Below are 17,238 nucleotides of genomic sequence, written 5' to 3'. Positions count from 1 at the left end.
CTTGGTGAACACCATTTGCAACATGGTATAGTGAAAAATTGTATTTTTAATGAAAATCATCATCTAAATATTTTTAATAATTAATGTTTTTCTTATTTAAGTGAAATTTACTAGATATTTAATATTTTTTCTTTTTTTTGTATTCCGCATATAGCAGAGTAGGTAGAGGGAACCTGGGAACCAAGCGTTGAGTACTGGAACTAAAAGCCGTAATTTTACGATATTACGATATTTTTTTGAAAATGTGTAGTGTAGATTCAATCCACAAGCTTCGTATCTGCCTCTACGAATCACGGTATTGGTATTTTCAATCTCCAGAATTGACAGAACGCGGAAACTGTAGGCGTAATTTTAATATTGGAATTATATTCGTTGCAAATTTCAAAAACCAGGCTTATATAAAAATTCAAAAGGTACCTTTAAGCATTGACAGGATAATATCCTCTCTGGTCACAGTAAGATCTGTAAAGAAAAAATAATGTTATGAAAATAATAGAACAAACTTTTCAACTTTTCAACTTTTCAACTAGTAGGTTCGCGATATATTACCGCATGGCAGGTTATGCGAGGGAACCTAGTGTTAAGACTCTCCATTTTCTATGTTACGACAATCATTCAACGCTTGTTGAGTAGCAGTATTTAACACCGAAATTTTATTTATTAGAAAACCGAGAAAATGAAAATAATTAAATCCTGCAAGCGAATAACGAATACACAATACAAAAAAAATCTCTGTGTACAGGGAACCTGGGAACCTAGTGTTAGGACACGCGATTCTAATTAAGACACTGCCTCTCCCTATTTTCTGCCAAATTCTCAAGGCATTGCGTGCTTAGATTTTGCACCTTAGATTTTGCCTCTTTACCAAAGCGAAGAAATAAAAATATTAAATATTTCGTTCCGCCGAGTGGGAATCGAAGACACAACCTTCAGGTTTGCAGTCGCATGATAGTGCCTCTGAGCCACTCCGGTCTCTATAATGTACATTATTTGTATATAACATAATTTCATTTGTTTCCTGAAGTAATACACTGTAAAAAACATTCGTATAAAATATATATACTCGTATTTTACTTTTCGACAGTACCCATTGAATTTATACAATGTTTTGGGGTTTTAAATTTGAAAGAATTTTGTTTCAAATATCTATATATAAAATGGCCAACGGTTGTATTTAATAATTTGAGGTAATATTTAAGTAATTTGCGGTTCTATAAAATTGTGTTATATATTTTATTTTATCGAGGCTAATACGATGCAATGGGATGTTCAGTCGGACCACCAAAATGCTTTCAATTCTATTGTTTTTATTCAGCAAAATGAAATGCGATGTTCATTTTCACCATAAAATGTTTCGTTTCTGGTGGAAACGGTGTCATGGGGTCTTGTCTCTAGGTAGTCTGCATCTACCCTGTTACGTATTTTACCCTGTCCTAAATCGATACGATTGCCCATTTAAACATTTACTCTGCGATTCTGAATTAATTTAAATATTATACTACTAAATAGTAGTATAATATTTAAATTAATTCTGAATTGTGAAGTTAAACTATATCGACAAGAATATTTGTTAAAAAGCACTAATCTCAGGAAATGCTGGTGCAAATTGGGATTTTTTAATGTTTGAGTATTTCTATATGAACTTATAGAGAGAAGTAAAATTTAATAAAATAACTTTTGTTAAATCAAACACGTTGAAACACGATATGCATGAAACTTCATACACTAGATCAAGAAGTCCTTTACAATGTAACATAAGATTGTGACGGTTCAAGAAAGTGCAAACATCTACCTTTCATTTCCACTTCATACCACCCACTTTGTATGACTCATACAAATAAAGATCTTTATATAGAGTTATAAGTTCTAATTTTGTATGGGAGCGCGAGAGCCAGGGAAATTCAAAATTTGCACAGTCTAAGTCAAATCAAAGTTGAAGCTTAGAACTAATTCAATTGTTACACTGTTTACAGTATGTATGTTTTATATGTATGTATGTGGTAGTTTATTTTACATATTGTTTTGTTGATGTTGCTTTATTAGAGTTGGAATTGTATGATTTATTCAGTTATTCATTTAATATTATTAAATTATGTTTTTGGATTGAAAAAAGAAATTTCTAATATACATATTTAGTGACATTTTAGTGACATAGTAATAAGGAATATACTGAATGAAGAATTTCTTCCTTTCTTTGTTATCGTTCTTCATTGATAACGATCTAACAGAATATGATAGTTGTGTATTTGAATCGTCGTTGAGCTAAAACATGTACTATTAAAAAGAATACAAATGTGAAACTATTTAAAATATTTTTTTGTTTATATTTAATATTGTACAGTATTCTGAAAAATTATTAAGCATCTTTAAAAGATATTTGTATGTTATTAAGTAAATTTGATTCGTATCCCGTACAAGATATATGAGAATCGAACTCACGAATAACGAAAAGAAAATCTATTATCATTCTCTATCCACGTAATAGTGCAAAAAATATGAAAAACTAAATTATTTATTCGTATATTTTAAGCAACTTCCGACATATTAAGATGCCGTTCTTAGCATTTCATATATTTTTCCTAAGCTTGTCAGTGCCATTGATAATAACCGTTATCCACTCTCAACTGCTGAGGCATCAGTACCCTCGTCATTTCTGGCTAATGGTGAATTAGGGGTCCCGCACATTGGAGTTTTAAATGATCGATATTTTTTATATGATTACTGGCAAAAAGTAGATTTGCTTGGGTATTATATATTTCATTTTGATATTCGGAGGTTATGGAGGGGAGTTAAAGGGAAAGTTTATATGGAATAGAAATTACATTTTTGGGAGAGTGTTATGGTTTTGATAGCTTATTTAGATTTTTTTTAATGTTTACTTATAGTTATGGGTTCCTAAGCTAGTCTGCCTGCCCTGTTAGGTGTGGGGTACAAGAGAAAATACAGTACACAAGAGAAAATACAGTACCTAATCATAGATAATTTAGCATTTTAATACAATTCTCAGCCGAGACAGAATTAATATCTAATTAGTGGCGGAACTCAACGCTGCGGTTTGCCTCAACACTAGAGTGACGTAACTGGAAATAACAAGTATTACATTTCTTTAAGTGGGATCGAACCCACAACCTGTCGCGTTTACAACCTCAACTGGCCTTTCTACCTCTAGTTTTAGTTATTATTATATACATAAAAAAAACAAAAAACTACATACAGAAGTTCCTATCAATATTTTTCCTTAATAAATATAACGGAAAAATTGCAAACAGCGCAAGTTTTTGTTTAGTGACAGTTTCGTATTTGAGTTAGGTAGTTAGCTTGTTGCTTACTATATATACATTTTTCATACTAAAATTTATCTTACACGAGGATAATATGGAAAAGCAGTATAAATTTCTATTAATTCTGTATATTACCGTTAATTTTTATATACACCTTCGTCGTGAAGTAAGACAGCGTGTAAATACAAACATGATGATTGTGGATTCAATGTCCATTCGGGGGAATCACTTAATTTAAAATAGTTTGTGTACCTGCTCTGTTAGATCAACAGTGGCGTTGGGTTCCGCAACATACAGTGTTTCGAAAACATTGCGAGTGTTCTAACATTAGGTTCCCTCTACCTACCTTACTGTGGAAACTTTTTCTTTATTATGGATATAGTGTTTTTTTTAAAGTACCAGCTTTAGATGAATGTTGTGATCTCAGTCATTTTTTTTTTCGTATAAAATTCTATTTATTACTACACCTATAACCAAATACCTATTATAAAAACTACCAATAAAAATGCACATTTTGTTTATAAATATATTTTACAATCATTGAGAAATACCCGAAATTGGTATAAATCCATGAAATTTAACAGAATACCTCAAACATACCGCGATACAGTCATTATCTTCAATACTGAATGCTTAAACCAAATATACTGAAGATAAATTTATAAGACAGCATTTTCTACTTTAATACTTTGAAATAGAATTCATTTTGATTTATTCCTTCGATACCGTTCAAAGGAAAAGATTATGTAAATACTATTGTAATGATGTCATGATGGACCTGATATGGAGATTTTTTCAAAATGTTCAACTCTTGGGACGTTATTTATATTGTAAATCATAAAAACTGCATTTTTGTAATATATTTTACCTTAAAATAGTTAATATGACGATATGATAACGTCTGACTATAAAGGCGACGGTAATGGGTTCGATTTATTTTACAGCTATTTTTATTTCTTAACTTTTGGTAAACAACGTGTATGTTTAAGGGACAATTTTCAATGTGCATTCACGCTGATCTCAATTCTACTCTCTCTTTACCTAATTAAATGATTCTACTAATGCCGACTTCAAAGTATGTACGCTATATAGAGGTTTCTCTATTATACCTAGTAAATCATCCGTCGTCCGCTGAGCTCACGCGTTATCTACAGTCGTGCCGCTTATATTTATTAAACGGTGGAAAAAGTTATTTATCGGGAGTGAATTTGTTTACTATATCCAATTTATAGTGCGTAGCCTGTAATATTCATTATATATAGAAGAAATGTGAATATATTAAACTATCATATCAAAGATTCTATTTTTAACGTTCGTTCGTTAACGAGTTCAAGGTCAAGTGAAAGGTGTTTACTACAAACGCGTACGCGTAGTTATAAAGCAAATAAACGTGCTATTCGTTGCATTATGGAATGTAAATTGTGTTCTGATTTTTTAAAGATTGAGGACTCAATCAAATGCACGGCCTGTTTGGGATTTTTTCATTACTCCTGTGCCAGTTTAAAAGACATTGATTTTAAAAAAATGCTGCCTATGAACAAGGCCAAATGGAAATGTCCTGCCTGTAAGCCTACTAAGAAAGGCAGCACTAATATTAGTCCTGGATTGCCCGCTGCAGGTTCAAGCTGTATCGCCTTGGAGTCCACTCAACCTCAATTACAGTTACTGCAAGATAGTGGTTTGAAATCAATTATCACTTATTTTGATGACCGTTTCAATAACCTTCATGCCATTGTGGAATCATTTAAATGTTCCGTCACTGAGGAACTTCGAAATCTCTCTGAGGCTGTTAATACCTGGTCTTCAAAAATTGCTCATATTGAGTCCTCTGTCAATTGTCTAACGGAGCAGATGAACGATTTTGACCTACAACTGTCTAAATTAAATAACTATTGTACCGAAGTCGATGATTTGAAGCTAAAGATTAAAGAATTGTCGGAAAACTCCATTAGAAGTGACCAATGGGTTCGTCGTTCTAACATTCAAATTAACGGAGTGCCGTATAAGAAAGGCGAAAACTTAATCCAGATTGTTAAAACATTAGCATCTAAAAGCGGCTTTCCTATTAATGTTGATACGGATGTGGACTTTGTAACAAGAGTAGCAGTAAAGAATGATACTACTGACGGTAAACCCCGTCCAATTATTTTGAAAATGCAGTCGCGTTATAAAAAAGACGACTTTCTCTCATCAATACGCAAGCTGAAGGGACTACTTGCGTCTGACGTGGGCTTCACCGGCATAAATAATCCCATATATGTCAATGACCACCTATCTACATATAATAAGGCTTTACTGAATAATGCTAGGCGCAGAAGTAAGGAGAAAGGGTACATGTATTGCTGGGTCCGAAATTGTACTGTTATGGTCCGTAAAACACATAATTCTCCGGTTATCCATATCTCTTCTAATGACTGTTTAAAAAAAATCTCGTAAGAACTATAGTGATATTGATATACGATTATTGTGTTTGTGTTATTTTGTTAATTAGTTTTTATTTTATTTACAATTGTTGCTTTATGGAAGTGTTAAGGTGTCTCTATTTGGGCTATTATAATTATTTTCATCTTTATTCTTGCGTTTCGTTGGTTTACTGCAATTATACTCAGTCAATTAATGTGATATGTCCTTTATTATTTTTATTGCTATATTCAAATTTAAACATAATTATTATACCTTTGTTTTTATATAATTATTTTTCACATTATTATGGCTCTTAATATATTCTATCAAAATGTCAGGGGACTTCGTACTAAAACTGAACAATTTTATCATAGCTTGCTAAACAATAATTATGACGTAGTCTGTTTAACGGAGTCGTGGCTGTTAGACGGAATTTGTGATAAGGAACTCTTTGACCCCCGTTATATTGTATACCGAAATGATCGGGACTACACACGCTTAGGAGTAAAGAGAGGAGGTGGTACTCTCATTGCTATCCGGCAAGGAGCCGCATTTATTGATATTCAACACCCCAGCGCGCCCCCTCAATTACCTGATGCTGATATAACGAGCCTTAGTTTGATTCTTGGGCAAGGCTCATATCGTAAAAAGTTCCACCTATTTTGCTGTTATTTCCCCCAAAATCCGAAACAACGCGACTCTGAAGCGATTTTCTTTGAACACATGTCGGACCTTTATTTTAATAACCGCAGCGATAACTTTATTATATTAGGTGACTTCAATATTAGCGAAGCAAGGTGGTTGTTACAGTCTGATGAGCACCTCGCTATTCAGAATCCCTCTGACAATAACCTAATCTTACAATTGTTCGCATTCATGTCAATCACCGGATGGAGACAATACAATTCCATTTTTAATAAGTATAATAGGCTATTGGATCTCATTTTATCCAATTCCGCTTGTGTTGTTGCGAGGACTGACCCATTATCACTACCTGAAGATGGCCATCATCCAACTCTTTTAATAAGTGTGGAGGAAGGTGTCCCTCACAAATTATTGAGAGAGCCTCCACGCATTGTACATCGTTTCCATGATGCCGACTATGAGGCCATTAACTCTGAATTAAATAAAATTAATTGGGTCCAACAACTCTCTTCTCACAATGTCTCGGACGCAGTTGATAGATTTTACCTTTTAATAAATAATGTTGTTGACAAATTAGTTCCAACTAAAACTGTATACAGCAATAACAAATTTCCAGCTTGGTACTCTAGACGTTTAATAAAACTAGTAAATAAAAAACTTAAATTGCATAGGAAATGGAAGATTTACGGCAGAAGTAGTGACTATAAAATATTTTCTGATCTACGGCATGAGACAAAACATATGGAGTTGGAATGCTATGTTCGGTTTATTGATAAAGCTGAAAGCAATATTCGTTACAGTTCAAAACAATTTTGGTCCTTTGTCAAGTCAAAACGAGTGAATGATTGTATTCCTGACAGCATGGTTTTTAACGATCAAATCTCCTCTGATGGCCAGGCTATTGCCAACACTTTCAACTCTTACTTCCAATCTGTGTTTGAAGTTAATACAAGAATTGTAGTTGGGGAAACTAATTGTGCTTCGGAGAATAATCTTTCTATAAATAATGTCAGTATTACTCGTGAGATCATAAAAAAGTATCTTTTGAAACTTGACCTTTCTAAAGGTTCTGGGCCTGATAAATTACATCCTATATTTTTAAAATGTTGCAGTTCTGAAATCTCTGTTCCATTACACATATTGTTTTCAAAATCTTTACAATCGGGGTCTTTGCCTCATATTTGGAAAAGGTCTATTATTGTCCCAGTCTATAAAAGTGGTGATAAGCAAAATGTTAAAAATTATCGTGGAATATCAAAACTTTCTGTTATTCCCAAATTATTAGAAAAAATTATTTACGATAATCTATTTCCTCTTATACGTCCTCAACTAATCCCGCAACAACATGGTTTTATAAACAAACGCTCCACAGAAACTAACCTCTGTGAGTTTCTAGTTGAAGTCCTCTACGCTATGAATAGTGGGTATCAAGTCGATGTTATCTATACTGACTTTTCGAAAGCATTCGACAAAATTTCACATTCTTTGTTAATTGACAAAATTAAACAAGCTGGTATACATGGTGATCTTCTAAGATGGCTTGAGTCTTATCTCCGAGATAGAACTCAAGCTGTTGCTGTGAGGGGCTTTACTTCTAGTTTTGTGCCTATTACTTCTGGTGTACCACAGGGTTCCCATCTTGGACCTCTTCTTTTTAACATTTTTATCAATGATATTATACAATCTTTTGAACATTCTAAGATACTTCTTTATGCCGATGATGCAAAAATTTTCAAAATTATAAGAGATCAAGAGGATTGCACTAAACTGCAGGAGGATCTAGTCAATTTTGATAAATACTGCGCGTCTAATCAATTATCTCTAAATCTTGACAAATGTTGTGTAATTAGTTTTTGTAGAAAGAAATCTCCCATTCTATTTGATTATCTGATTCGCAACAGGAAAATAAAAAGAGTCTCCATTGTTAAGGACCTTGGTGTATTATTGGACGCCGGTCTTTTATTCGACAAACATATTGCGAATATTATAGGAAAAGCATATAAAATGCTCGGTTTTATATTTAGACAGGGGAGTGATTTTAAGAACATACATACATTTAAGCTTTTGTATAATTCATATGTTAGACCTTACTTAGAGTATGCCTCGCCAGTCTGGAACCCACAGTATGATAAATATGTATTTGCAATTGAAAGTGTCCAAAATAAATTTATACGGCGATTACTTTACAAATTTAAATTAGATAACTCTCATAACCTAAATATACTATCATTAAAAAAACGAAGAGGATATAGAGATCAAATTTTTTTGTATAAATTGTTACACAATCTTATAGATTCCAATTATCTGCTAAGTAATATTCACATAAAATGTCCAACTTTTAGTGCCAGATCTAGGGACACCTTTTACATTTCTGCTCGAAAAACCAATTATGCCCAAAATTGTTTTATACTAAGATCTTGTAGGGCATACAATAATTGCTTTAGTGATATTGACATTTTTCATAGTAGTTTGATGCAGTTTTCATGTAAGATCATTGACAAAATTCAAAATTCTGTAAATCCTAACCTAATGTAAACCTTAACCTTTCATTCGTAAAAATCTTTGTTTTTTTTTTTTTTCTCTTTAGACAGTAAATTTAATTTTTAATTGTTAATTAGCAACATATTCACTCCATGTTTTATGTATAAGTGGAAACTTTATTGGCAGTTGGAATATGGATATGTATTATACTAAAAAGTACTGTAAAATGCTGTTTGTTTCCCAACTTAAAATAAAAAAAAAATAAAAATAAAAATTTACAATATAAATACGTAAAATTTTGTAAACGTTGAAATATCCATTTTATATACCTATAACATTTATTTGTATTGTTTCCATTATTAAAAATGGGGCAATTCATCATTTTTAACGTAACATTATCAATTCGGACGCACTGACTACACGTGATTAATGACTCAATGATGGAAATGATCGATTGATGTATGTATGTGAATTAACATTTGAACGGTTCATATTAGAATTATTATATTTTTATATTGTTAGTATTAAAATCTCTCTGTCTGTTTTTTATTTTAATGAATAAATTACAGTATTTATTCAAAGTTTTGACTAAAGTGAAAAACTTCGTTCTACTTTCTGAACAATAATTAAAGTAACCCTCTATTGTTCTAATTAAAATCATATAATAATCTAATTTAATCATTTGCTATTTACCGTTAAGGAGTACTATGATCTGAAGCCAATCCTTGGAGAAGATCATGTTTATAAACATAGTAAAACAAAAAAAACCTGATAATAACTGAAAAAAATATGTAGACAACATAAATGAATGTTGCACTTGGAAAATGAACTTGCCACCTTCAAAAACATAATTATACCAAAAGGTCATATTAGGTCTCTCTATACAGTAAATATCTACAGTGTTTTTGCTGATGGCCAATTAAAAAACAATTTGCCCGAACAATTAGTCTTCGTTAATTAAGGTTTGCTTCAATACCCACAGTCTATGATTTATTTTCTTAAGAATGCAAGTAATTATGAAACTTAAATGACGTTCGTGAATAATTTGTATTGAAATTTTTTATCGCTGCAATTAATTTTTTATTCTGCGCGATGGCCGTTGATTAGTTATTTTATGCATATATTTATGGAAAATATTATTTTATAAGAGAATTATGCATTAATAAAAATAAAAGTATGCTTGATAGATTATGTCTCATGGATATAGAAAAGTTAATTTGCCGGGCTTAAACAAACAGAGAGATATAAAGATCGATCATAAAGTGATTCTAAAAGAGTTCTGTCCATCTTTTAAGGAACGGAACCCTAAAAAAATAATAGCCGAGCAAAAAACGTCTCAGCTGCTGAAAAAGGAGAAATGAATTAACCTATTATTAGATATTGTTATCATTTCCTGAAAGTTCCTCGCATCCTACATAGTACGAAAATTAAAGAAAAACATTTTCATATAATTTTCAATGTCTCTTAGATATAGTTTTTTCATTATTTTCCGTATGTATTTTTGTCATGAGCTCGTACCCCGTTCTCTACTTTTGCTCTACTTTCCAGTCATTAAAATTTGCATGTCGAGTGAAAGAACTCAATGTTAAGAACCTCCCTTCTCAACGCACTGCCCAATTTTCGAAACAATGCATGTTGTGTGGCCGAGTTTAACGCCGCGTCTTTTCATGTTAGCAGAGCGATAAAATAAAAATAACTCTTGCCGAATGAAAATCAAACCCAGAACGCCACGTTCTGCCGCTACGCTGCGATCGCTTTTGGCTCTTTTCTACAGACGTAGCATTCAGTCAGTAAAATGAGAAGGAAAGAAAGGAAAAAGAAGTATAGAAAAATCTACCCTTTTCTTATCTTAGCAGTAAGCTAAAAAAGTCTTTAGGTCTGAGGTCTAAGTTCATAACCTTACCAAGTTGAGAACGTAATACATGCAAAGTTATTCCGCAAAAGATATTCTCACGTAATTTATATGATATACCATCGTAAACCCTTAATAAAATTAGATTTGCTGAACTCTCGGAATGCAGTTAACATTTTATTATAGGCACTTCTGCCTGTCTTTATTATGATAATAAATTACAGTGTATCACATCTTTATAACGTAGTTAACGCCTTGTAAGACAATGCTCTTTGGTTTTATACTGCTTGTTTATCTATACTAACGAGTTGAGCGAAGCGAAGCTTACGAAATATATTTATTACTATGTACTAATAGTTGTTCGCAATTTTGTCTGTGTACACATTATAATGTAAAATTGAGAGAATTCGCTCTGGTGTCGGCGCAACTCGTGGCGTTGAATTCCGTCAACCAATACGAGATACTTCTAAAATTTGGCGGAAAATGGGGAGCAGAGATTGTTAGCACTAGGCTCCCTGTGCTTACCCTGCTATATGTAGGATACAGCGTGAATTTGAAAAGTAAATCTTAGTAATCCTATTCACTCTCTAATATTTTTAAAGAATAATCTATAAATCGGCTCACCTTTCTCTACTCTTAATATTAAAAACTGATTGTATATAGAACTTAATTTAAAACTACTTTTTTTTATATTTAAACTCATTCCTAAGCATTTAGTAATTAAACATTAAGGTGTCATCAGACACCACACATAATTTCAAATTAGGTACTATGTCCCATATTATTCTTGGTAAATTCCCTTAAATCATCCAGTATGGAATGGACTTTAAGCAAAACCGCTTATCACACCGAACAGTGCCCATAATACAAACACCCCTTCAAATTGCTTGAAAACAATCATTTCGGCACCAGATAAAGTTATTTCGCCTTTATTTTTCATTGTATCATCCCAAGAAGTGCTATCTTGTTGTTTAAATGTATCTTGGGATTGGAAATTTGCTTATAGTTGTATGAGTTTATGAGATATAGTTGAGATATAAAATAAATAGAAAAGGATAGTGAAGAAATGATGTATATATGTACATACATATATGAATATATTAGCTCTGAGAATACTAAGAATCATCTATCTGCATTCGATCGAAAACACTTGTAAAACAAAACAAATATACAAACACACATCGTCATATTAAAAGCAGAAGAACAAAAATATAATAGCAGACAAGCATACTTACTTAATATATGGATTTCTAATATATAAGAATTAATAATAGCCAAGTTTCATTCAATCAGAATATTCTATAGAACGTGATAATGAAAAGGTGCGGGAGCGGGTCTGATTAAGTTGTGAAGGCGGAAGTGATTAATGGAACTGGGCTGATGTGTTAATTAGATACGAGTTTATATGAAAAGATTCTATATTTTATTTTGTTTTCAATTTCACGCTTTATTTCACATATGGCAGGCATTTTTAAAGAATTTGAGACAATGCGTGTTTAATGTCGATCTTTAACCCTTCGTATTGTCTTATTATCTAAGTGTGTTATTGGAAGTAGAGAAAACAGAAATGTTTTAACAGGAGTTAAGTTTAGGATGTTCCCAAGTAGGGCTAGAAGGGCTAGCCTATCTGCAATAGCAATCAGCGCGGAATAAAGCATGAAGCTCAAACAAATCTAAACGATGAAATTAAATCATTGCCGAAGTAGGAATCGAACCCGTCACGTCAATACGAATTACCGACATGTTAAGACTCAGATACTATGCCGTTGCACCACAATTCGCCTCCAGACGTCCAGAAGATACCAGAGAGAGAGAGAGAGGGAGATATATACCTAATATTAGTAAGCTAGTAACAGGTAGAACAAATTTATTTAATCATCCATCTTCTACATCTCAGAACAATCTCATACTATCCGTACAATTACCTCAAATACGATTATTCCAATACTTTACATAAGTAAAGATTTGTCTCATCCTACCTAACTACTTGGTACTCTATTCCACTGGCTTAGGAAGGGTCCCCTGAATGTGCCATTTATTTATATTTACGATGTACATATATTTTTGCTGAGGAAATATCAGCGTTTTTGGACAGTAATGTTGCTTTAACGTAGCTAACCTGCTAGAAAAATTGTTATGAACGTTGTTTATTACTTGCTAAATAGGAAAAGGTATTTTGGATTCAATTATAAATAAGTAATACTTTGTGTAATTTAATTTTAACGTTATCCCATAAATGTATGTACGTAATATGTAAAGTAATCACAACTGCTTCTTAGAAAAATATCTGTATTAAAAAAGGGTGGTGTTGTGTTCCATTATCTAATACAAGATGTCTGAACAGACTAAATATAGTGCAGTCACCTATACTAGGTTCTCTCGATAAACCATTCCACTCTTCTGGTCATTATTTATAGGATTTTGCCTGTATGTCATGTCGATTCTTCGATTACCATATCGGTATAAGAATAGTACCTTTAGTAAGGATTCCAGCCCTTAAAAACAAAGTCTCTTACAATTTATTAAAAAAAATTATAGCTACGTACATTTTTTCAAGGAGAAGCCAAGAATTGCAAAGTAAAACCAATAACAACGGAATAAAAAGTCAAAAAACTAAGGAAGGCGCTGCAAAACGTCGATTCCAGTTCCACCTCGGTGCCATTAAAAGAATTACCGGCCATTAGATACCTCAACGATTCGCTTTTGTATTGAAAACGCAATAAAACAGTCATCTGCTGTTTTACGACAATCATTTGTCAGTGGGATTCATTTGATCAATACCTTTGATACAAGCATGTTTTGTACTTTCACTGCCTACTAATGTATATACAAATTGTTGACGTCAATTTGGTATCGGTGTTTATCTATACTATATCTATACTAATATAATAAAGCGGAAGAGTTTGTTTGTTTGTTTGTTTGTTTGTTTGTTTGTTTGTTTGTTTGTTTGTTTGTTTGTTTGAACGCTAAGATCTCTGGATCTACTGGTCCGATTTTCATTGTTTTTGTTTTATATGAAAGCTGCATTCTTCAGAAGTGCTATAGGCTATATAACATTACATTACACATATATACTAATATATTTTAAAGTACATTTTAATTTGACATGCAGTTTATTATGTTAATAACAACCGTCGTTGCTACGCGACCGCTACCGCGACGTTTTTATATTCATCCTTATGAAAATAAATATAATAGTCACTTTTAGCATTTTATCTAGATTGAAATTATAGTTTACTGTATAACATACTAATAAATAATTAAGGAGATGTCACTGATTCCAAAAGACCTAGCCACCTAGCGGGCGGCACAGTATGACCGACGCGAACGGGCAGATGACGTTGACGGTTTTATAAATTTTCATACATTTTCGAACTTTATTTGTTGTTTATAATTAATTTAAAATACACTTTGATTCTCTTCTTATTTTATTTGATATTGCCCGCTAAAATTATCCTACTTAATAGAGAGAAATGTTTAGTTATTTCGTAGAGTCGATATCTATGTACGCACGTACGGAAAACTTTAGGTACTTTTTCTAATATTAAGAATACCTATCCTTTAGTTACTTTTAATCCTTTTGTTAGTTCATTTCAATAACTCAGATATTTTTTTCTAATAATGTGTATCTACTTATTATTCTTTTTGATTATTTGAGCTTATATTTTCTTACTAATTCTATTGAGAATTGAAAATAATTTCATGAATATATTTAATAAATATTCTTATAATTGAAGCAGGCGTAGCCGCGTCCGGGTCCACTAGTCTATACTAATATAATAAAGCGGAAGAGTTTGTTTGTTTGTTTGTTTGTTTGTTTGTTTGTTTGTTTGTTTGTTTGTTTGTTTGTTTGAACGCTAAGATCTCTGGATCTACTGGTCCGATTTACATTGTTTTTGTTTTGTATGAAAGCTGCATTCTTCAGAAGTGCTATAGGCTATATAACATTACATTACACATATATACTAATATATTTTAAAGTACTTTCTAATTTGACATGCAATTTATTCTGCCATGTTAATAACAACCGTCGCGTCGCTACGCAACCGTTACTGCGACATTTTGATATTCATCCTTATGAAAATAAATATAATAGTCACTATTAACATTTTATCTAGATTGAAATTATAGTTTACTATATAACATACTAATAAATAATTAAGGAGATGTCACTGATTCCAAATGACCTAGCCACCTAGCGGGCGGCACAGTATGACCGACGCGAACGGGCAGATGACGTTGACGGTTTTATAAATTTTCATACATTTTCGAACTATTGTAAATGTTTATGTAATTATTTGCTGTATATAATTAATTTAAGCTACACTTTGGTTCTCTTCTTATTTTACTTGATATTGCCCGCTAAAATTATCCTGCTTAATAGAGAGAAATGTTTAGTTATTTCGTAGAGTCGATATCTATGTACGCACGCACGGAAAACTTTAGGTACTTTTTCTAATATTAAGAATATCTATCCTTTAGTTACTTTTAATCCTTTTGTTGGTTAATTTCAATAACTCAGATAACTTTTTCTAATAATGTGTATCTACTTATTATTCTTTTTGATTATTGAAGCTTATATTTTCTTACTAATTCTATTGAAAATTGAAAATAATTTAATGAATATATTTAATAAATATTCTTATAGTTGAAGCAGGCGTAGCCGCGTCCGGGTCCACTAGTAATATAATAAAGCGGAAGAGTTTGTTTGTTTGTTTGTTTGAACGCTAAGATCTCTGAATCTACTGGTCCGATTTACTATGTTTTTGTTTTGTATGAAAGCTGCATTCTTCAGAAGTGCTATAGGCTATATAACATTACATAACACATATAAACTAATATATTTTAAAGTACTTTCTAATTTGACATGCAATTTATTAACAACCATGCCATGTTAATAACAACCGTCGCGTCGCTACGCAACCGTTACCGCGACATTTTGATATTCATCCTTATGAAAATAAATATAATAGTCACTCTTAGGATTTTATCTAGGTTGAAATTATAGTTTACTGTACAACATTCTAATAAATAATTAAAGAGATGTCACTGATTCGAAATCACCTAGCCTTCGGGCGGCATAGTATGAGTATGACCGACGCGAAAATATTCTTATAGTTCAAGCAGGCGTAGCCGCGTCCGGGTCCACTAGTTTCTACATATAAATACAAAATATCAATACATTTATTCTACACCCGAAAGCTATTTAATTTGTATTAGGTTTGGGGTTGGGTTGTTGGTGGTTCTCCTTGTTTACAAGAAGTGGTAGTGGTCTAATTTTTGCTCTCAATTAAATAACTGTTCTGCACATATTTTCTAAGTTTATCAATGTTGTAGGGGCAACGGGAAGTAACATTTATAAGTGTACACAAGCTTAAGTTTGCGGACGTATTCAGTTTTTACTGTACTTTTGTACGAAATGAAGTACAATTATAAATTTGTAATAGTTTTTACTTGTCATATAAATATGGATTTTGACTTCTCATAATCGTAATCGTCTCGAAATAAGTAAATAACGCAAAAACGAGAAAATTCATATAAATTTTAGTGCTCTAGTCTGAAAAAACCAATGAAGCAATCAAAAGAAAGCAAGATTAATTGAAATGTATTCCGAAAAGAAATTGAGCGCGACTCCAAGAAAAGAAATGATAAGAGACCTCCGGCATAGAGACGCATAATTAGATATCTTAGGGACTGTACATTCAACGGAAATAATACACTTTTTAAATGAAATCTTTCTCTGATTGCCAGATGAAATTGGCAGCATTGTTGAAACCATGTTTTTTGTTCTTAAATTAAACAACAATTGTACAATTTGTGGCACAGGGGCACGAGTATGCGACTGTTAATGCGACAGGTTGTGAGTTTGATTCCCATCCGAGGAAATTATATATTAAATATTTTGATTTCCTCACTCTCGTAATGAGGTTTACCTCCACTGAATATGCAACGCCAAGTGGGTAAGGGTCTTAATTAGGTTCCTAGATTCTCTCCCTTCTATGTGCCTATCTCTAAATACTTTTACAAAAGTCAATCAATATAAGAAAAAAATGTATCGAAAAATCACCGATCAAATAAACTCTTACCAAAACGTAAAGAGCGAGCAAATGGAATCATAATCGAGTTAGAGAAACGCAGAAATCGGTTTTCTTATATCCAAGCGCTTACGCAACGACACTCGGAGAGAAAAATAAAGATATTATGGGGGCAAATGGTGGATCGTAAATAAATACAAGTGTACTTCGCACTCACTACCGAGAGGTGATAGGACTTGGAGTTATAAACATCATAAACAGTGAAAAAATATGTAGTAAAATAAAGGGTGTTATCTTGTTTTCTTACCTTCACATATTAATGTTTTTGTTTGGACAGTTAGTGTTCAGACACTATGTTTCATGTTCCGTTTATGCATATTAAGAGGACTATCTCTAAAATGTTAGGTGATAAAACTTAATGCCGATATTTTTCTAGCCGATCAGAGCGAACCAATTAAAATATTTAAAATTTATAGAAAAGTCAAACTGACAGCCATCATGAATATAAATAGTATGTCATGAATAATGAGGTATCATCATA

General features: G+C 32.2%; 2 protein-coding genes across 4 annotated transcripts in view; one reads left to right on the top strand and one right to left on the bottom strand.

Annotated features, from left to right (window-relative positions):
- Con (leucine rich repeat protein connectin) overlaps window positions 1–17,238 on the bottom strand; it is a 232,542-nt gene that overhangs the window by 75,551 nt on the left and 139,753 nt on the right. For all 3 annotated transcript variants that reach the window (XM_085199296.1, XM_085199298.1, XM_085199295.1), the window contains one exon: window positions 418–462. The gene's annotated coding sequence lies outside the window, so the exon portion shown is untranslated. The remainder of the gene's footprint in view (window positions 1–417; window positions 463–17,238) is intronic.
- On the top strand, window positions 4,583–5,853 carry LOC146530654 (uncharacterized). Its single transcript, XM_085199204.1, has one exon. It carries the CDS (start codon window positions 4,689–4,691, stop codon window positions 5,715–5,717), a length of 1,029 nt encoding a protein of 342 aa, XP_085055330.1. The 5' UTR covers window positions 4,583–4,688; the 3' UTR covers window positions 5,718–5,853.

Source organism: Heliconius melpomene, chromosome 16 (assembly GCF_056956725.1).
Source record: "Heliconius melpomene rosina isolate 202511_hmr_F chromosome 16, ASM5695672v1, whole genome shotgun sequence".
In the NCBI taxonomy this organism is placed as follows: domain Eukaryota; kingdom Metazoa; phylum Arthropoda; class Insecta; order Lepidoptera; family Nymphalidae; genus Heliconius; species Heliconius melpomene.
Note: the sequence above shows the minus strand (reverse complement) of the source record. Positions and strands in the feature narration are given on the sequence as shown.

Coding starts and splice junctions, on each gene's coding strand:
- LOC146530654 (XM_085199204.1), top strand. CDS start 4,689: ATGGAATGTAAATTGTGTTCTGATTTTTTAAAGATTGAGGACTCAATC.